The 19,527-nt window shown below is 34.4% G+C and overlaps 1 protein-coding gene across 1 annotated transcript in view; it reads left to right on the top strand.

Annotated features, from left to right (window-relative positions):
* Positions 1-16,352, top strand: part of MMRN1 (multimerin 1) — a 43,350-nt gene extending 26,998 nt beyond the window's left edge. Inside the window, exons 6-8 of the mRNA XM_070409008.1 lie at positions 1,774-3,762; positions 14,207-14,353; positions 15,531-16,352. Coding sequence (XP_070265109.1) covers positions 1,774-3,762; positions 14,207-14,353; positions 15,531-15,952 — 2,558 coding nt within the window. The 3' untranslated portion in view covers positions 15,953-16,352. The remainder of the gene's footprint in view (positions 1-1,773; positions 3,763-14,206; positions 14,354-15,530) is intronic.
* The last annotated feature ends 3,175 nt before the right edge of the window (positions 16,353-19,527 follow it).

Here is a 19,527-nt window from a genome sequence, read left to right as displayed (position 1 = left end):
GTTGTTGTTATGAGAATTAAAGACAATTTTTAAAATGTTTTATTGATTTTAGAGAGAGAGGAAGGCAGAAAAAGAGAAACATTGATGTGAGAGAGAAACATAGATCGGTTGCCTCCCATACACGCCTTGACCAGTGATCCAACCCAGAATGTAGGTATGTGACCTGACTGGGAATTGAACCCACCACCTTTTGATGCATAGGACAAAGCTCCAACCAATTGAGGTCAATATTGCTCATTGATCTTTAGGGTCTAGGATTTTCAGGAAAATATTTATCCATGTAAACAACATTGACAGCTTTTTTGTATAGGCTTCAAAGTAGCTATTACTCATTTCTTAATATACCATTGTTCAAAGCTTGTTGTTTAAAATACTTTGTATTGTGTTACCTGTATTTTACATTGTAGTCATTGCTTATATTTTGGAATGGACATACCTTCCATTTTATGTGCTTCATGTGTATTATAAATATGCCTTAAGAATATGTTTTATTTTTTCTCATTTTTTGTTTTTATAACAAGGTTTTTGTTTCATTTTGTCTTATTTTGAATTTTTAAAATTTAAAATGTTCACTTTACATTCTAAATAGTTCTGAATAGTGTGCGGGGCCCTTTTTCTTTCCTTCCTTCCTTTTTTTAAATGCTATTTTTAGAACTGTTTACAATTCTTGGTTTATGATCAGTCCATGCTTTCTAATACAGGATATATTATGTGCTTCATTAATGGGAAATGGCCTCTTTTCTTTTTGTTGAGAATTAGTGTCATAGTATAATAATTAAGGTATATCTTGAATCCCTATTTTCATTTGACTTAGTGAGCCACAAACCTCTCATTATTATTGTATTGTTATTATGAACTATTGTTGTATGTTGTATCTATTATTTCATATTGTTCCTCATTTAAGAATCTCATAAAATTATTTCTCTGTAGTCAATTTATTAGTTTTTATAAGCTAAAAACACAGACTCTGAAATTTAATTACTAGAAACCTAGTAACAATCATGACCTAAGATTAGGTATTATTTACTAAGACAGAAAGCCCCAAGTCATTTCTTTTCTTTTTTTTTAATTTTGTTTTATTGCTTAAAGTATTACAAAGAGTATTACATATGTCTCCTTTCCCCCCTCCCCTTGACATTCCCCTGGCCTCCCCTACCCCCCAGTGTCTTATGTCCATTGGTTATGCTTATATGCATGCATACAAGTCCTTCGGTTGATCTCTTATCCCCCACTCCTGCCCCCCAACCCTCCCCAGCCTTCCCGCTGTAGTTTGACAGTCTGTTCGATGCTGCTCTGCCTCTGTATCTATTTTGTTCATCAGTTTATAATGGTCTTTATTATCCATAAATGAGTGGGATCATGTGGTATTTTTCTTTCATTGACTGGTTTATTTCACTTAGCATAATGCTCTCCAAGTCATTTATTTTCATACAAGATTAAAACTAGACCTAGAATCATTGAATAAAAGAGTATGTTAACTGAAAACAGTAGTAGTTCCCTCATAACTTTTGTCCAGAGAAACTTAGATTTATGGTTCTGGTGTGTTCTACACCACAATTGATTTCTCCCTTCAAACTTACGAATTAAGAGAGTGATCACCATCTATAAAGTATAGATATTTTTAAAATTACATAAGTGTCGTCAAGAAGTATTTTTATTACTACATGTTATTAGTGTTTGGCCTCAAACTTTTTATCTTTTTTAGAGATATCTAAAGTTTACATAGTTAAAATCATGTATCATTTATTATTGTTTATTGCTTTTTTCCTCTAGGTCTAAAATCCAAAAGCATTAATGATCTGGTAAAGGATATAGTTAAAGAACAATTTAAATTTTTCCAAAATGACATGGAAGAGACTATAGCACAGCTCTTCAAGACAGTATCAAAACTCTCAAAGGACCTTGAAGACACCAAACACATAATTCAACAAGTTAATGAATCTGTGGTTTCAATAGAAGTCCAGCAAAAGTCTGTTTTAATGCAGGAAAATAGACCCACTTTGACTGATATCCTAGATCTGAAAAATCACATTGTGAATATGAGGCAAGAAATGACTTTTACATATGAGAAGCCTATTAAAGAACTAGAAGCAAAGCAGACTCATTTAGAAGGTGCTCTAGAGCAGGAACACTCAAGGAACATTCTGTATTATGAATCCCTCAATAAGACTCTTTCTAAAATGAAGGAAGTACACGAACATCTTCTGTCAACGGAACAAGTATCACATGAGAACAATGTTCCAGCTGCAGAATCAGTTAGCAATAATGTCACTGAGTACCTGTCCACTCTACATGAGAATATAAAGAAACAAGGTTTGATGATGCTGCAAATGTTCAATGATTTGCACACGCAAGACAGCAAGATTAACAATCTCACCATCACTTTGGAAATGGAGAAAGAATTTGTCAAGGGTGAATGGGAAGACGTGTTATCCAAGTGCAGAAATGATTTTAAATTTCAAATTAAGGACACAGAAGAGAATTTACAAGTTTTAAACCAAACATTGGCTGAGGTAATCTTTCCCATGGACAATAAAATGGATAAAATGAATGAACAGCTAAATGATTTGACTTATGATATGCAGATCCTTCAACCCTTGCTTGAGCAGGGAGCATCACTTGGAGAGACATTGACATTTGAACAACCAAAAGAAGCAAAAGCTACAAGGAAGAAAGTGGAAAATCTGATTAGTGCTGTCAATAGCCTAAATATTCTAATCAAAGAACTTACAAAAAGACACAACTTACTTAGAAATGAAGTACAGAGTCGTAGTGATACCTTAAACAGACGTATCAATGAACATGCCTTAGAAATGGAAGATGGCCTAAATAAGACAATGACTATTATAAATAATGCCATTGATTTCATTCAAGATAACTACATGTTAAAAGAGACTGTGAGTACAATAAAGTGCAATCCCAAGTTCCATGATAAATGTAGTCAAAATATGGAAACTATTTTGGCATTCATTCCTCAATTCCAACGTTTGAATGATTCTATTCAGATTTTGGTCAATGACAATCAGAGATATAACTTTGTTTTGCAAGTTGCCAAGGCCCTTGCAGATATTCCTAATGATGAAAAATTAAGTCAGTTCAACTTCCAAAATATTTATCAAATGGTCAATGAAACCACTTCCCAACTGATAAAATACCAGGAAAATATGAGTCATTTGGAGGAAAAAATGCTCTCAGCCACAAAGATTTCCATAAATTTTGAAACTCGGTTGCAAGACATTGAGTCTAAAGTAACCAAGATGCTCATACCTTATTATGTTTCACTAAAAAAAGACAATGTGGTCACAAATGAGAGAGACCAGGCTCTTCAACTGCAGGTATTAAATTTAAGATTTAAGGCACTGGAAGCAAAATCCATTCATCTTTCAATTAACTTCTCTTCACTTAACAAAACTCTCTATGAAGCTTTAACAATGTGTCATAATGCTTCTACACGTATATCAAAACTCAATGCTGCTGTACCTCACTGGATAAATGATTCCCTACCAGATATTCAACTTCTTCAGAAAGGTCTTACAGAATTTGTGGAGTCAATAGTAGAAATAAAAACTCAAATTGCTCTATCAAATTTAACTTGGTATATAAACCAATCATTGTCTAGCAGTCTTGCAAATGTTTTCAAGTCTCAGAAGCAAGTAAAATCATTGCTGAAAAAAAACAATGCACTTAAGAAACCAGCAGTGAATGTTAGCACTGTCCTGATTGGCCGAACCCAAAGAAACACAGACAACGTTCTATCTCCTGGTAAGCTATCACTGAAAAATCACTTTCAATCTCTCTTTCTATTCAAATGTTACTTAGTAGATCTGTACAGTTTAGCCACACCATAAGATATAAAAGGCAGTTGCAAAAGAAGAAAAAAAAAAAAAAAGGCAGTTGCTGGAACTTGGGTAAATAGTTACTGGTATGTAATTCTAAGATTATTGAAGTATTATTTGAATCTGATCTTGTCCTATGTAAATTAGGCATCATTACAAAATAAGTGCTTTATATATATATATATATATATATATACACACACACACATATATATATACACACACACACACATATATATATATACATACTTATATGTATATATATTGTCTACATGTTTCATAACTTGTTTCTGACAAGACTCCTGTAAAACAATCAAATTTTTTCCTGTAGAACATTTTTCTTTGGATATGTATTTAAAGAAAGCTATTAGACCATGAGCTCCTTGATGAGTAAGACAAGAATATGTCATTCATCTTGGCATTACCTGGCAAAATGTCTGTTATGCAATAGGAACTCTGTTGATTGAATGAATGAATGAATGAATGAGTAAGTAGGAATTCCATTTTTGTAGATCACAGAAGGCCATGAATGTCCCACTAAGTATCTTTAGTTTCTTCAGGCTGCCATGAGAAAATAGCATCGACTGGGTGGTTTATAAACAAAAGATATTTATTTCTCACAGTTTTGGAGCCTATGAAGTCCAAGACCAAAATGCCAGCCTGGTTGCATTCTAGAGAGGGCCTTCTTTTTGGTTCACAGCTGGGGACTTCTCACTGTGTTCTCACATGGTAAAAGCAGTGAGAGATGTCTGTGGGGTCTCTTTTATAAGAACTCTAATCCAAAAACACCAATTCAAAAGAATATATGCACCCCTATGTTCACAGCAGCATTATTTACAATAGCCAAAATCTGGAAACAGCCCAAGTGCCCATCGGTAGAGGAGTGGGGTAAAAAAGCTGTGGTACATGTATACAATGGAATACTACACTGTGGTAAAAAAGAAGGAAATCTTCCCTTTTGCAACAGCATGGATGGACCTGTAGATTATTACACTAAGTGAAATAAGCCAGTCAGAGAAAGACAAATACCATATAATCTCACTCATATGTGGAATCTAATGAACAAAATGAACTGATGAACAAAATAGAAACAGAGGCATGGATACATCAAGCAGACTGACAGCTGCCAGAGGGGATGAGGGTGGGAAGGCTGGATGAAAGAAGAAGGGATTAATCAAAGAACATGTATGCAAAACCCATAGACACAGACAATAGTGTGGTGATGGCCAGAGGGAATGAGGGGCAGGGACTGGGTAGAGCAGTGGTTCTCAACCTTCCTAATGCCACAGCCCTTTAATACAGTTCCTCATGTTGTGGTGACCTCCAACCATAAAATTATTTTCGTTGCAACCTCATAACTGTAATTTTGCTACTGTTATGAATCATAATGTAAATATCTGATATGCAGGATGTATTTTCATTGTTACAAATTGAACATAATTAAAGCATAGTGATTAATCACAAAAACAATATGTAATTATATATGTGTTTTCCGATGGTCTTAGGCGACCCCTGTGAAAGGGTCGTTCGACCCCCAAAGGGGTCGCAACCCACAGGGTGAGAACCACTGGGGTAGAGGTTTACAAAGAGGGGGAAATGGGGACATATATAATAGTGGCCATAATAAAAATAAATAAATAAATAAATAAATAAATAAATAAATAAAAATAAGCAACAACAGTAAATAGTAAAAAGGGCTATTAAAACAAAAACAAAAATGTAATCCCATTCATGGGGGCTTCACCCTAATGACCTAACAGAGGCATGGATACATGAGCATCTTCCAAAGGCCCCAGCTCCAAATATCAACTTTGAGGTTTAAGATTTCAACATATTAATTTTGGGGGGACACTCAGGTCATAGCACTAAGGCATTTAGACATGATTTTGAACAAAGTGGTCTTTGACAATGTGGCTCAGAGGCTTGGGTGCGGTAAGAACAGTTGGGGAAGCATGAAGCTGGCAGCAGAAGTGCATAGCCTGACTGCAAAACAGGAAGTTAGAAATACCAGCTAGCACATTGCTGGCAAGAGCAGTAAGAGACAGATCAAAGGGAGAGGTAGTTGAACAGTGGTGAGGAATGTTGTGAAAGTAAAATCAACAGAAACTGAAGAGGGACAGCAGAAACATTAGTGTTCTGAGACTCAACCAATTATGATTCTGGTCCTAGTTGTTTCAGTAAGTTTCTGTAGATCCTTAAGTCAGTTCATCTCTCTGAAGAAACTGTGTTTCTTCCTTTTAAGTGTTGAGAGTTCAGTAGATATTTTACTGAGCTTATTGGTAGAAATATACTGCAGACTGCATCATTGTAAAAACATGTGAGCTGTTCACAGCTTGAATGCTGGGCACTTGGGGAAGGAGAGACCGAGAATATTTTAAGGCTTTGGACTTGGGAAATGAGAGAGTAGCAGTACCATTAACAGATGTTTGTACGCACTGAAGAAGGGGCATAATTTTAGGGAGAAAGAGAAATTCAGTGCAATGTATATAAACTACTAGTCTCGCTGATGAAAGAAGTGTTTTATGAATATGTTTGGCATATGAGTAATATTAAATAATCTTTCCACAGCGAAAAGAATAGCTACTGATTCCTACTAAAGAAAATAGCAGTTTCCCTCATAAACAGGGTGGGGCAAAAGTAGGTTTATAGTTGTGAGTATGTAAAATACAGAATTCATTCTTGCATTACTATTTATTATTATTTTCCATATGAACAACTATAAACCTACTTTTGCCCCCACCGTGTATATCTGTTGTTAAATTATATACTTATTTGGGTTAATTTTATTGCCTTTTAATTTCAAAGGGTGATCTTTATCCTAACATAAGATGACTCATTTAATCTCTGAAAGCTTTTATAATAATATTTAAAATAAAAAAATATACAAAGTTGAATTGTCTCTTAACTATTTAAATTATTGTATTTATTTATGTTCCCTTTAAATTAATCTGACCCAGGAGAACTAACCTTGTGCAGTGGAATCATAGAACAAATAATTTAGACGTATATGCTTCTCGGAGAAAGGTACTACTTCAATATTCAGATGTTCTATAATAATGCTTTTAGGAAAAGTAATGAGTTGTTCTCTGTATGCTATTTGAATCCTGGTCTTCCTGTGATTACTGCAAATGAGTTTCATTTAAGCTCCATAGGATATGTAATCATATACCAGGCAAACTGTGTCATTTATTTTCCTTAAACTAAAAAATACTGGATCTATGCAGTACATATAAAATTTTGAATATTAATTCAAAATTAATGGAGTTAAAAAGTTTAATAGGGCATAAGAACCTGTAGACTTTGACAGTGTAAAGAATGCATCTTAGATGCTTATAATTTTGGGTTCTAATGGGCTAATAATTAGCCTAGCTCTGATTCTTTTTTGCAATCATGCCCTGATAAAATTACTTCCTGATTCTGGCTTATAATTAATAACTAATTAACAGTTCTTTATTTTCATTTCAGTAAAGATAACCAAAAACAATGTTAGGGCAATAAAGATATACCCTACTTTAATGTGTGGGGGTGGGGTAGATACTCACTTTATGTAGGACCAGCAACATAATTTTAAGTGGGTACATAGATATTCATGCTCATTAAGCCAGCCCTGTTTCTATGGACCATAACACTTGTGGCATTCATTGGGCAGCTGAGCAGGTAAAGTCTGTTCACAGTGATTAAACCAATGAACTCAGTGTTCTCCTACAAGAATAAATAAATTGCAAAACCAACTACTTCCTTTGACACCCTATTTCATACTAGAGTAGAACATACTGATACTCTGGATACATTTGGCTGTATTTTCTTTGACTTTTGCTATTATATTATAAATACCATGCAGCCACATTGCTCCCCTACATAACTAACACCACAAGATAATTATCATCTTACACATTTCACGATAATATTGTTCAGATTATAGCCACTATCATTTGCAGAATATGTGCAGTTTGTAGCAAGAAAAATAATATAAACATGTTTTTAAAAGATAAAACATGTTTAATCTTAATTTTAATACCTAATTTATTTTGAAGCCTAGTAATAGTACAATAACATAATATTGGATACTATTTAGTACTTAGTATATCCTAGGCACTGTATAAATTATACTCTACACATTACTTCATTTAATAATACCTATGAGGTAACTATCATTATTCTTATTTGAAGATGAGTAAACTAACCTTCCGATGGGTGAATTAAAGTTATCTAAGGTCATGCAGCTAGTAAGTGATTGAGCCTGACTCCTGTTCTGTTGGACTCAGGGCTCAGTCCTCAACCTCTGTACTCAAAGAGATTGTGGAGTATATTCACCTGCCTTTTTCTCTGCCTTTTGCTTCTGTTTGACGCATCATATCTATTCAAGAGTCGGACCACATCTGAATATTCCATACAGCGAGAGTTGATATTACCAGGGAATTTTTTCTCTTGAGGATCCAAATATCTTGTTTCTGCATTGATCAGGCAGAAGTAAAGGTGCTACTTCTCAGTTTGACTTTTCTATGGTTTGGCCAGTAGGCAGTTGTCATTGGAAGTCACCATCAATTATTCACAGAAGGGCAAAATTTAGAGTATTCATCCCTATCACTTCCATTTGAGCCATTCCTACATTCAGATATGCTAATTATGAGCTTCCTAGGCCAATGAAGATAAGCTGTTCTGGTTGATACACTAAATATTTGATTTTTTTTCTAAACAATATTCCAATAGACCTCAAGAGGGTTTTAATTCATCTTTGAAGATTTGTTTGTATAGCAATTGGCAGACCTGTCCCTGCAGAGAGAGTTTGGCTGCTTGCCTTCCAAGAGGAGCTGAATCCTGCTGTAATATAACATCAGCAGCGTCATTGCTGGGGATACGAGGCTCCTGCTGGGAGACCACTGACTTTTTATTTTAACCATTTCCCCCAAGATATATCCAATGTATTTGGCACTCCTTAATAAACCTCTTTTATTTATAATAATCCCTTCTCTATAGATTACATTCTATAAAAGATTTGGTCATATACCAAATGTAACTTTAAAAATTATAATTGCTGTGAAGTGAATATAAGCAGTTTAAGAGAGGAAAAATAAGAGCCTAGTGAATATTTAACTGTTTTATATGACTTTGAAACCATTTCTAATTTCTGTGGCTCTGCATAAGGGCAGTTGGGATGACTAAAGAGCACTGATTTTGGAACCAGGAAACCTAAGTTCAAGTCCTGCCTGGCAACATATGTATTTATAATAAGTAGTGATAGCCTCCCTCACTAATCTGTTGGAAAATCTGCTCTGCTCTAAGTAGGGATCAGTTATCTGCCTTCTGCAAAGTTATTGTTTAAATGCAGAAATAAAAATTATGATCTTGCCCTAGCTGCTTTGGCTCAGTGGATAGAGTGTCGGCCTGTGGACTGAAGGGTCATGGGTTCAATCCCAGTCAAGGACACATGCCCAGGTTATGTGTTTGATCCCTGGTGGGAGGGCGTGCAGGAGGCAGCCAATCAATTATTCGCTCTCATCATTCATGTATCTATCTCTCCCTCACCATCTCCCTTCCTCTCTGAAATCAATAAAAATATTTTTTTTTTAAATTACGATATTGATGCTAAAGCAGAACTAAGCAATAAAATATAAATTAAATGTTAATTAAAATAAATAATAAATAAAAGTAAAATAATATATAAAAATATTATATATGACATATTGTGTATAATATAAATAAAAATAAGAATGAAGTAGAAGATATCAATACAATGTGCCCCTTCATTTTATTTCTCAGAAACCTATTGAGTGAATTCTGAATAAGTGCTAAGAAAGACTGAGTGGATAGAGTGGTCAATTCAACAGTCTCTCTTCTCAATGGAGCTCATACATTAAGCAAGTAATTATAATAAGAATGGCAAATGTTAGCAAAGGCAGAGCGATTTGAAAAATGTAGGGAGCGCTCCAATCATTTCAAATTTAACATGAACATTTATGAAATATGGAAGTAGGATTAATAGAAAAGTGTAGCAATTTGAGCACATACCAGGGTTCAGAAAGCAAAAGCCAGAACAGATTGAGGCGTATGAAACATTCCAAGACAAAGGCAATGTAATTTTAGTCATGTTCAGAGCAGGGGAATAAATTTTGAAAGGTTAGTTATACTACTTGCACAAGATAGTAGAATGTTGAGTTGGCAGAACTGTTCTACAAGCTGCACTGATCTGCATTAAGGAAAATAAATGGGCTGGAAAGAGTTGAAGAGGGTGGAAGCCTGAGGTGGAGAAGTTGTGGAGAGCGCGCTTGACATGAGTCAGGTCTCCAGGAAAACATGCCAGTGCCATCATGCCTCCTGTGAGCTGTGGAAACACAGGCCGTGTCAGAGATACTACCCATGTCTCATCGTAAAGTTCACACAAACCCGGCGACTGAGAAATCCTGTATCATTGTTTTGCCTTTGGTTTATAGTCTTACAGACATCATAGGTATATTGGAAGAACTCTGTTTCAGTCATTTTCCTCCAGATAATCTAATAATTTTGATTATTTTATAAAATGCATACTATATAAAATATGTGTAATTTTAGAATACTTGTAAAATTATAATATGAATCATCAACACTTGTAGTGTTTCGATGTTTGGAGAAACATCATGAAATTTATAGAGAGCTAAATAAATTGTTGCTTTTTGCTTAAAGTAGGCAGTTGAAATGGCTGTGAAAACGCATTCTGAACCAAGATTCCACAAATAACGATTGAAATTGCACAATAAATGTTGATTGGTAATTTTAAAAAACCCTGAAATTTTTGAGAAACTGTGAAGAAGGGATGAAGTATTGGATAAGATCTATGTGATCATCTAGTTAATCTTTCATTACTTTGTTTATTCAACTTTAGGAGGACATTTAACACTCCAGTATGTCAGGTGCTGTGCTCCTCACTAGGGACACAAAGTTTAAGAAATAAAAGACCTGGGCCCTGACCTCACAAATGCTCGCACTCGAGTTGGAAGTAAGAAGGACATGAGAGCAATTATACCATAGCGTGGCACATCTAATAAGCAAATTTCCGAGGTCAGACGACAAGAGAATTATATATCATTAAGCCTTTTGACTGGGATAGGGAAGATGTCAAAAAGAAAATGGTGCTGTGTTTAAGTCTTATTTTTGTTAATTCAAGGACAAATTGCCTGCTGAGCACAGATATGCACAGAAATTTATAAAGGTACCTAGCCATTTTTAAGTATCTTAGAAATCAAGTAGAAAAGTGCAAGTCAGGTGATTCACAAAAGTAGATTTGTAGCTTGTATAACAAAGTACAAATAGTTTCAATTGACAAGTCAGTGCCAACCAATCTTTAGTTGTGTGTTACAAAGCTGTGTACTTGACACTGATTCATAAAGTATTTGTATCGATGACTTGGATGAACACATAAAACATAACTTTGGGAAATATAACAAAGCTGGGAGGGGTGGTTAAAACATTGCATATAGAATTAAAACAAAGACTAGAGATGATAAGTCAAATGTAATAAGGTACATTTAATTATCAATAATAAGTATGAATTCTTGTTAAAATGAATTAAATAAATATGGAATTTGAAAGACTGTCTGTGACATAAGAACATAGAAGTCCTGCTATGACACAATGTGATTCAGGTACAAAAATAGACAATGAACATTTAATTCTTATGGAACATTAACAGATGTGTAAGGTCATTTCTTTATGATAATTGTTACCATAGCTTGCTCTGATTTAGACTCAATTCACAGTATGTTCTGTTCTGGGAAGCATGGGAATACTTTCATGCGTTGTAATGTGGATTATATTGGACTCAGAGACCAGAGGTACATAAAACATCAAGGAAGGCAAGAAAAGCAACTTAAAACACAAGCAGTAGAAGGGTACAGACCAGTGGGTGAGGTACCCCAGACGAATAATCTATAGCACAATGACAGATATCCTAGAAGGCAAACCAGGTGTGGTCTCAGCAAGTTTGGGCTACTACAGCAATAGGAGAAAGTGCAGGCCCCATTGGATCAAGTGGATTTTTACTCCAGATGAATGACCCTACAAGGAATCGAAATAAATGGCAAAATGGCAGCCTCTGAAATGACTCAAGGAAGGAGAAGAAGGCAAGATCCTGTTTTTAGGGACAATGGAACACAAGGGCCAGAAAAATCAGATGTGCGTCCTGAACATTAAAGAAAAGGCAATGGCCTTGGTCCTGGAGAATCCCAGTAGAATGAATGGCAATGCAGACTTCTTGGTTTCTGAAATCGATCCCTGATTTATGGGCAGGGTCAAGTCTACAAGTGACAGTGGCATCTTCCCATCTGGGAAAATAAGAATTACAGAGCTAATCAGGTTACATAAATAATTCAATATCCCCTCAACTCCACCTCACAGTTGATTCATTCCCAGTGAAATACATTAATTGAATGTCATCCTGTGAGTTGATCACTGTGTGCTAGATTTAGAGTATGTGAAAACAGACAAAGCCAGTGCTTTGATATAAAGAATTCACATTTATATAGGTAATGGAGAGTCATTAAAGATTTTCAAAGTCAGCAAATGACGGGCTTGGTTTTAGAATGATAACCAACAGCAAATGGAAGGGTTTAATAACCTATTCACATGGTTGCAGAAATGTAGGCTGGTTTAAAACACTTGTTAAAATACATTACACATGTAACATTTTTATATGTATCTTTATTGGGAAAATAGTTTATGGGTATTTCAGAGAATATACCAAAATAATATAAATCAACTTCTAATTGCATATAATATATATTTTCTTTGCCAAAACTTCTAATCATATAGGTCACATTTTATGTGAAATTGAATTATTTACATATGAATCAGAATCTATATAAAGTATTTATAGATCGCACTTCTTGAGAAAAATGTTAAACAAGGCAAATAACTCTAAATTTAACAATTGTTGAAATGAGATTGTAAAGAGTTTACACTATTGCCACCAGGTGGAGCCATAGTGATAACTGTGGACGGTAACAGAAGTGTTCTTCCAACCTCTTCTCTGCATTTACATAATTATGTATTATGTTTATAATCATATTCAGAATTTGAGGCTTTCTAAATAAGTGAAACTCTATCTAATGATTCAACTGATTGTCTTCAGTAAATCAAACGTGTTGAGGAATCTGCCTCATTCTTTAACTGCTGTCTAATATTTCTTAGTGCAAAGATACTGTAATTCATTTAACAAGTCCCACATCCGTGGTCATTTAGGTGTGTTACAATCATTCACTAATGCAAATAATGTCATAAAGATCATTCTTGAGCAATTATCTTTGCATACTTAGGAAGTGTGTCTAGAGTATATATTTTACCAGAAGAAATTTCTGATTCAAAGCAAATCAACCTTTTAAATTCTAATATGGCCCCAATTGTCCTGTTCAAAGGTTCTAACAATTTAAGCTCTAGCCAGCATTGTGTAAAAATGCTCAATTTCTCTTATTTCACCATGATGGAATGTTTTCTATCTTTTTAAATATTGCCACCAGTTATAAAAATGGTGGTGGTGGTATCATTCCTTCATTAATAGTAAGGTTGGATAGCTTTTAAATTTTTTCGTGAGCTTTCATGTTCTTGTTCAGTGATTTGTTCATATCATTTGCCCATTTTTTACCTTTTTTTAATGGGTTACCTTTTTGGTTTTTTTTAATTGGTCAGAACTTTTCATATATTATGGATATTAGTCATAAGATTGTTGTGTCTGTTATTTTGTTTTCTCTTAATTTGTCACTTATCTTTGAATTTTGATAATGGTGGCTTTTATTGCAAATGAGTTTTAATAATTTTTGTGGTTAAACTTAAAGATTTTTCTACCAGTATATAGCTTCTGGTTCTTGTTTTGTTTGGCTTTGAAAGAGTTTTCCAAAATTTTACATCTCTATATAGATATTTCTTTTATTTAACAGTAATGCCATTATATGAGGGTTTTTTTAAACATTTAGTATTTTTGTACATGTGGAATTTATGTTTTTATGGATATCCAAATATCTGCACACAATGTATTGAATAGACATTTTGCTTCTCCAATGATTTGAAATAATACCTTTATCATGTACCAATTCCAAACACACATGATTCTGTGACCAGATATTCTATACTGTTCTACAGCTGACCAAATATTCATATTTCCACACAAATAAATTCAATGGATCACAGAATTATTCCCACTTCCAAGAAGCAGGAAAGAGAGCTCAGAGAGTTAAGGGATTTACATGAAGTCCCGTGACTACACTGATGGCGGCTGGACCTGGAAACCCATTCTTTTTTATTTCTTGGTCATCAATATTTTTTCTAATTCTGCTGCAAATTATGACTTGAAACCAACAGAAAGTAGGTTACATTTACCCTCTTTTATGTTGACTCTTTTTCAGTAACAGAAGAAGTGTGTAGTAGGTCCCCATGCCAGAACGGGGGCACGTGTATAAATGGGAGGACTAGCTTCATCTGTGCTTGCCGGCACCCTTTCACTGGTCACAACTGCACGGTCAAGCTGGTGGAAGAGAACGCTTTAGCTCCAGGTAAGAAAGTGCACGCACCCGTGGGTTTATTCACTGTCTCATGCAAAAACAGTTTTAGAAATATTTGTGAAGGAACACTTTAGTCTGCTTAATCTGGCTTCATTTGAGTAAAAATTCCTTTTACTTCGGAAATTTACTGAATAATGCACATGATTTACAAGTAGAAATGTCTTTTTTGTCAGACAAATTCATATTGATGTTCACTAGTTGAAATTTTCAATATTGGTATGATAGAGGCAGCTTTTTTCCCCCTTATGCACCCTAAAAGAAAATCTCTATCCCTTAAACAAGTTGTTAAACTGTATCAGATACATATCATATCAGATATGGCCATTTAAATGAAACTTTCATAAGTGTTATCACTACAGCACATCTTCCATGAAGGACAAGCTAATAGTGGCTGTTGACTAGGTAAGGACTAGTAGCACATGCTCGAATGTATTGAGTAGAATAAGATGCCTTTCTGTCCATTCACCTTGTAATTATTGGTTGCTATAAATTTACTTCAAGAGTGCACCATTTCTGATTTCTTTAAAATGCATTCTCTTTAATGAGAGCAAAAAAAAAAACCACAAAAAAAAATTTCAAAGCAGGCTTTGAATATGCTGCATACTGAAGAGTACATTTTTTAGTCTATTTTTAAATCTCAGCCTTTGTTAGTACATTTGGCATTAATTACATAGAAAATTCCTTTTGTCTACTTCTCTATAGTGCATATGACTTCATTTGGTTTTCGTTTAGCCTCTAGAAACTGTTTGACAAGGTGCTGGAAACATTGTTTCTGCATCAGTCAGCTTCAGTGCCTTCAAGGGGCCTTAAAACATTCCGGCATACCATAATAATCATCGAGTGCTTTGAATCCCCTTATCCCTGGAGAGATCAAAGCAATATGCAAATTAATCTTTGAGGCATTTTTATGAGGGAGGTAGAATGTTATTATCGTTCTAGTTCTGTCCTGATCTAAATGGGGAAACTGAGGCTCAGAGACACTGCCTTCTGGTAACTCAGCCAGGAGAAGAGGCAGGATCCAGACACTCCTGCCCTTGTTAAATACGATGAGTGACCTTTTACTTCTGCTAATCCTTTTTGTAAAGGAGAGGAATGATAAATAGATGAGGAAAGGCAAAACAAGGCAAAAACATAAAAATTAACTCTTTCCATTTATTTCCTTTTACAGATTTTTCCAAAGGTTCTTACAGATACGCACCGATGGTGGCATTTTTTGCATCTCATACATATGGAATGACTACACCTGGTCCTATTCTATTTAATAATTTGGATGTCAATTATGGATCTTCATATATTTCAAGAACTGGAAAATTCAGAATTCCGTATCTTGGAGTATATGTTTTTAAGTATACCATTGAGTCATTTAGTGCTCATCTCTCTGGATTTTTGGTGGTTGATGGAATAGATAAGCTTACATTTGAATCTGAAAATATTAACAGTGAAATACATTGTGATAGGGTTTTGACTGGGGACGCCTTGTTAGAATTAAATTATGGGCAGGAAGTGTGGCTACGACTTGTAAAAGGAACAATTCCAGCCAAATTTCCTCCAGCTACTACATTTAGTGGTTACTTGTTATACCGTACATAAATTAACATGAAAGGCAGACTCTCACCCCTACTGAGAAGCAGCCAGTGTTTTTATTTACCTTTCCATACACATCTGCTCTGTTTTTAGTTTTTCCATACAACATGAAAATCAGTTTCTTTTTAATCTGTAGTAAGACTGAGTTTGTTTATTTCACAAAATTATTTGAATATTTTTAGATAACCTGAATATGAAGGGGTTCTTGCTTCTAAAGAGATTTAGTATAACAGAAAACAAAGTGCATGTATTAACATAACTATTTTTTTCTCATGTGAAGTCATTTCAATGTAAAGTAATATAAGATGGTAATCACTCAATATTATCTGTCACAGTAATCTTTCCAAAAAAAACAAAAAAACAAAAACACTAACTGTGTTATTCTCTGCATATATATTCAAATAAAGTACTCTAAGATCGAGAAGTGTTTCTTTTTCATTTTGATATTTACTACTTACTGTTGAGTTGATCAATTTTATATATTAAAATTTTCATTTGTAATCAAAATTAAGAAAGTTGAGTTTGACCCTTGAAATATGCTTAACTATGTTCTCTTTCTATAATTAGAGGATAAAGTAATAATTGACAAATATTTGAACATTTACACCCAAGCATAAGGATATGTAAGTGGATCTTTTACTTGTCTCCACTATATGATACCTAAGGGGGAAATAAAACCTTTCCCTTAGAGTGTCCTTCTGCAGTAGCACATTCAGACCGGCCTGGATCTTTATACAGAGTACAAAATACTCGGAAGTAATGCTATGATTTATGGGGTGCTCACTATGCCCTGATTCTCTTCTAAGAAACTTACATGTGAAATCTCCTTGATCTCTCACAAAGACTCTCACAAAGGTGGGTATTATTGTCATTATTTTTATAGTTGAAGAAACTGAGACAGAGAGAGATTAATAAACAGACCAATTTCCACAACTCCTACAGACTGAGGCAGAATTTAGAATGAGGCTATATCTTCTCCAGTATACACAATTATCCTTTCCTTGTATTGCCTCCTACGGGCGTACCCAATTTATTTACTAATCCCTTATCAAAGGTCATTGAGATTGTCTTCAATGTTTTATTATAACAATACTAGAGACCCCGATGCATGAAGATTGTGCAAGAATGGGCCTTCCTTCCCCTGGCTGCTGGCACTGCTTTCACTCCAGCCCAGATCCGCCTTTCCGCGTTCCCATGCTGCCCAGAGGCCCAGAGTGGCTGGGGTGGTGTGGAATGCCTGCGTCGTCACCATGGCGATAATGCAAGCATCCCGCCCCCAGCCGCTTGGCGCCTGCGTATGCAAATTAACCCACCATCTTTGTTGGTTAATTTGCATACTCACTCCTGATTGGTTGGTGGGTGTAGTGAAGGTATGGTCAATTTGCATCTTTCTCTTTTATTAGTGTAGATTGTTGTAGTGAACACCTTTAAAATAACTTCCTACATATTTGAAAAGTATACCTGAAGAATTGATTCCTATAAGAAATAGTAAAAATAATGAAAAATTTTTGGTGCAAGCATTTTTCATGAACTAATTTATTTAATGCTTCTATGATTTACATATTAAACCTATGAGATACATGCTACATGTTATTGTTTGCTTTCCACAGATGAGAAATGGGCACATACAGAGCAAGTGATTTTTCTAATATTAGAGAAAATTATGGAAAATTTCTTGAACAAAGAATAAGCATATATTTTTATTTTGATAGCTATTATCAAATTGCCCTCAAAAAGATTTCTACCAATCCATAGTTCCATTTTGTTCATGTAAAATAATACTTTTTAGTCCCTACACATCTCATCAAAACTCACAATTTTTAAATGCTGCCAATCTTGAAAGTGAACACAGTATTTCCTTATAAGCAGATATTTGAAAAATTTTCAAATTTGCTGCAACTTGAAAGCATATGTCTAAAGACTTGTACACAACATATAATACTATATGTAATACTTTAAACAATAAAGAATTTAAAATTTTAAAAAAAGATTTGTACACAAATATTCATAGAAGCTTTATTTGTAATAGATAAAAATTAGGTACCATTCACATGTCCACCAACAAATGAACAGTTAATCAAACTCTAGTTTATTCATAGAATTGAGCAGTGATTTTTTTTTCCTTTTTAAAATTTTATTTGGTTTTTAATACATTTTGAAATTTTTATTTTATTGATTCCAGAGAGGGAAAATGGGAGAGAGAAAAAAAAAAAACAACTTTGATGTGAGAGAGATACATTGTTCAGTTGCCTCCCATACATGCCCCAACTAGGGTTTGAACCCACAACCTAGGTATGTGCCCTGACCAGGAATCAAACCTGTGACAGGAGGACACTCCAACCAACTTATCAGCCAGGGCTGAAAGCAGGGATTTTCAACTGATGTGCCACATCAGGTACACAGGTGTGCTGCAAGAATTTTTAAAACATCCAATACCTAACTATTTAATCAGGGGTCCTGACCTCTTTTCCCTAAGATTGTCAGATTTAAAAATGACAACAGCCAATAAAACAATAGCTGTTCAGTGTGAATGAGTCAAAACTATGCCAATTTTTTGTCAGATCAGCAAAAAATATAACATATTTTTGGGTGTGCCACAGAATTTTAGTAATTAGTTTATGTGTGCCATGAGATGAAAAAGGTTGAAAATTGCTGGAGTAGAGAACTGCCAAGCAATCAAGAGGAATCAACACCCTACAACACATAGGAAACTCATAATCAATGCAGGAGAAGATTTCAAACTACAACCTGAGAAACCTTAGCCACCACTGCAGGCAACTGTGAGATGAGCATAAAAAAAATAAAAATTGAAATGTAATTGACATAAAACATTGTATTCGTTTTTGGTGTACTCTGTGATAATTTGATATAGGTACATATTTTGAAATGATCACTACAATAAGTTTAGTTAACAACCATCACCTCACATAGTTATAATATTTTTCTTGTGATGAGAACTTGTAAGATCTATTCTCTTAGCAATATTCAAATATACAATAGAATATTGCTATCTTTAGTATTATCCATCAGAACATCTTATATTGAGCCAAAATAGCAAGGCATTAATACCCCAGCCTCACTCTATAGACTCGAGCAGCCAGGGAAGTTGTAAGCTAGATGCTGACAAGTGGAGGCTGGGTGACTGACAATTTCTATTCTGTTTTGTGTAAATGTGCTATTTTCAAAATATTTGGCAGGTTTTTTGTTTGTTTGTTTATAAGTTCAATTTCTCAATCTTTTTTTTTTTTTGGAGGGGGGCAGGTTTTGATAGTTTCTATAGTCCCTGCTTAAAATTGATAACAATTGAAAATGCTTTTCATTTTATTTCTTCAAGGACTCATAGACTAAATAGAATTTTTGTCTTACAAATATATGTTTCAACATAGATTCCAGTGATTTCAATGTACTGCTTTTTCTTTAATATTAGCATAACAGAAAGAAGCAAATGATTTGACAATATTTGTCACAGCCATGCACAATTTAGTTAATTGATTTTGTAATTAGATAGAAACATTTAGCATTAAATGATGCTTTGGTATTTGAAATTTTAATTATTAATATTATTTTATAAGTATTTGTAA

Source organism: Myotis yumanensis, unplaced genomic scaffold, assembly GCF_028538775.1.
Source record: "Myotis yumanensis isolate MYYU_CA2020_CCGP unplaced genomic scaffold, mMyoYum1.0.hap1 SCAF_1, whole genome shotgun sequence".
NCBI classification, from domain to species: Eukaryota; Metazoa; Chordata; class Mammalia; order Chiroptera; family Vespertilionidae; genus Myotis; species Myotis yumanensis.
The sequence above is the reverse complement of the archived record's forward strand: the minus strand, read 5'-3'. Positions and strand labels throughout refer to the sequence as shown.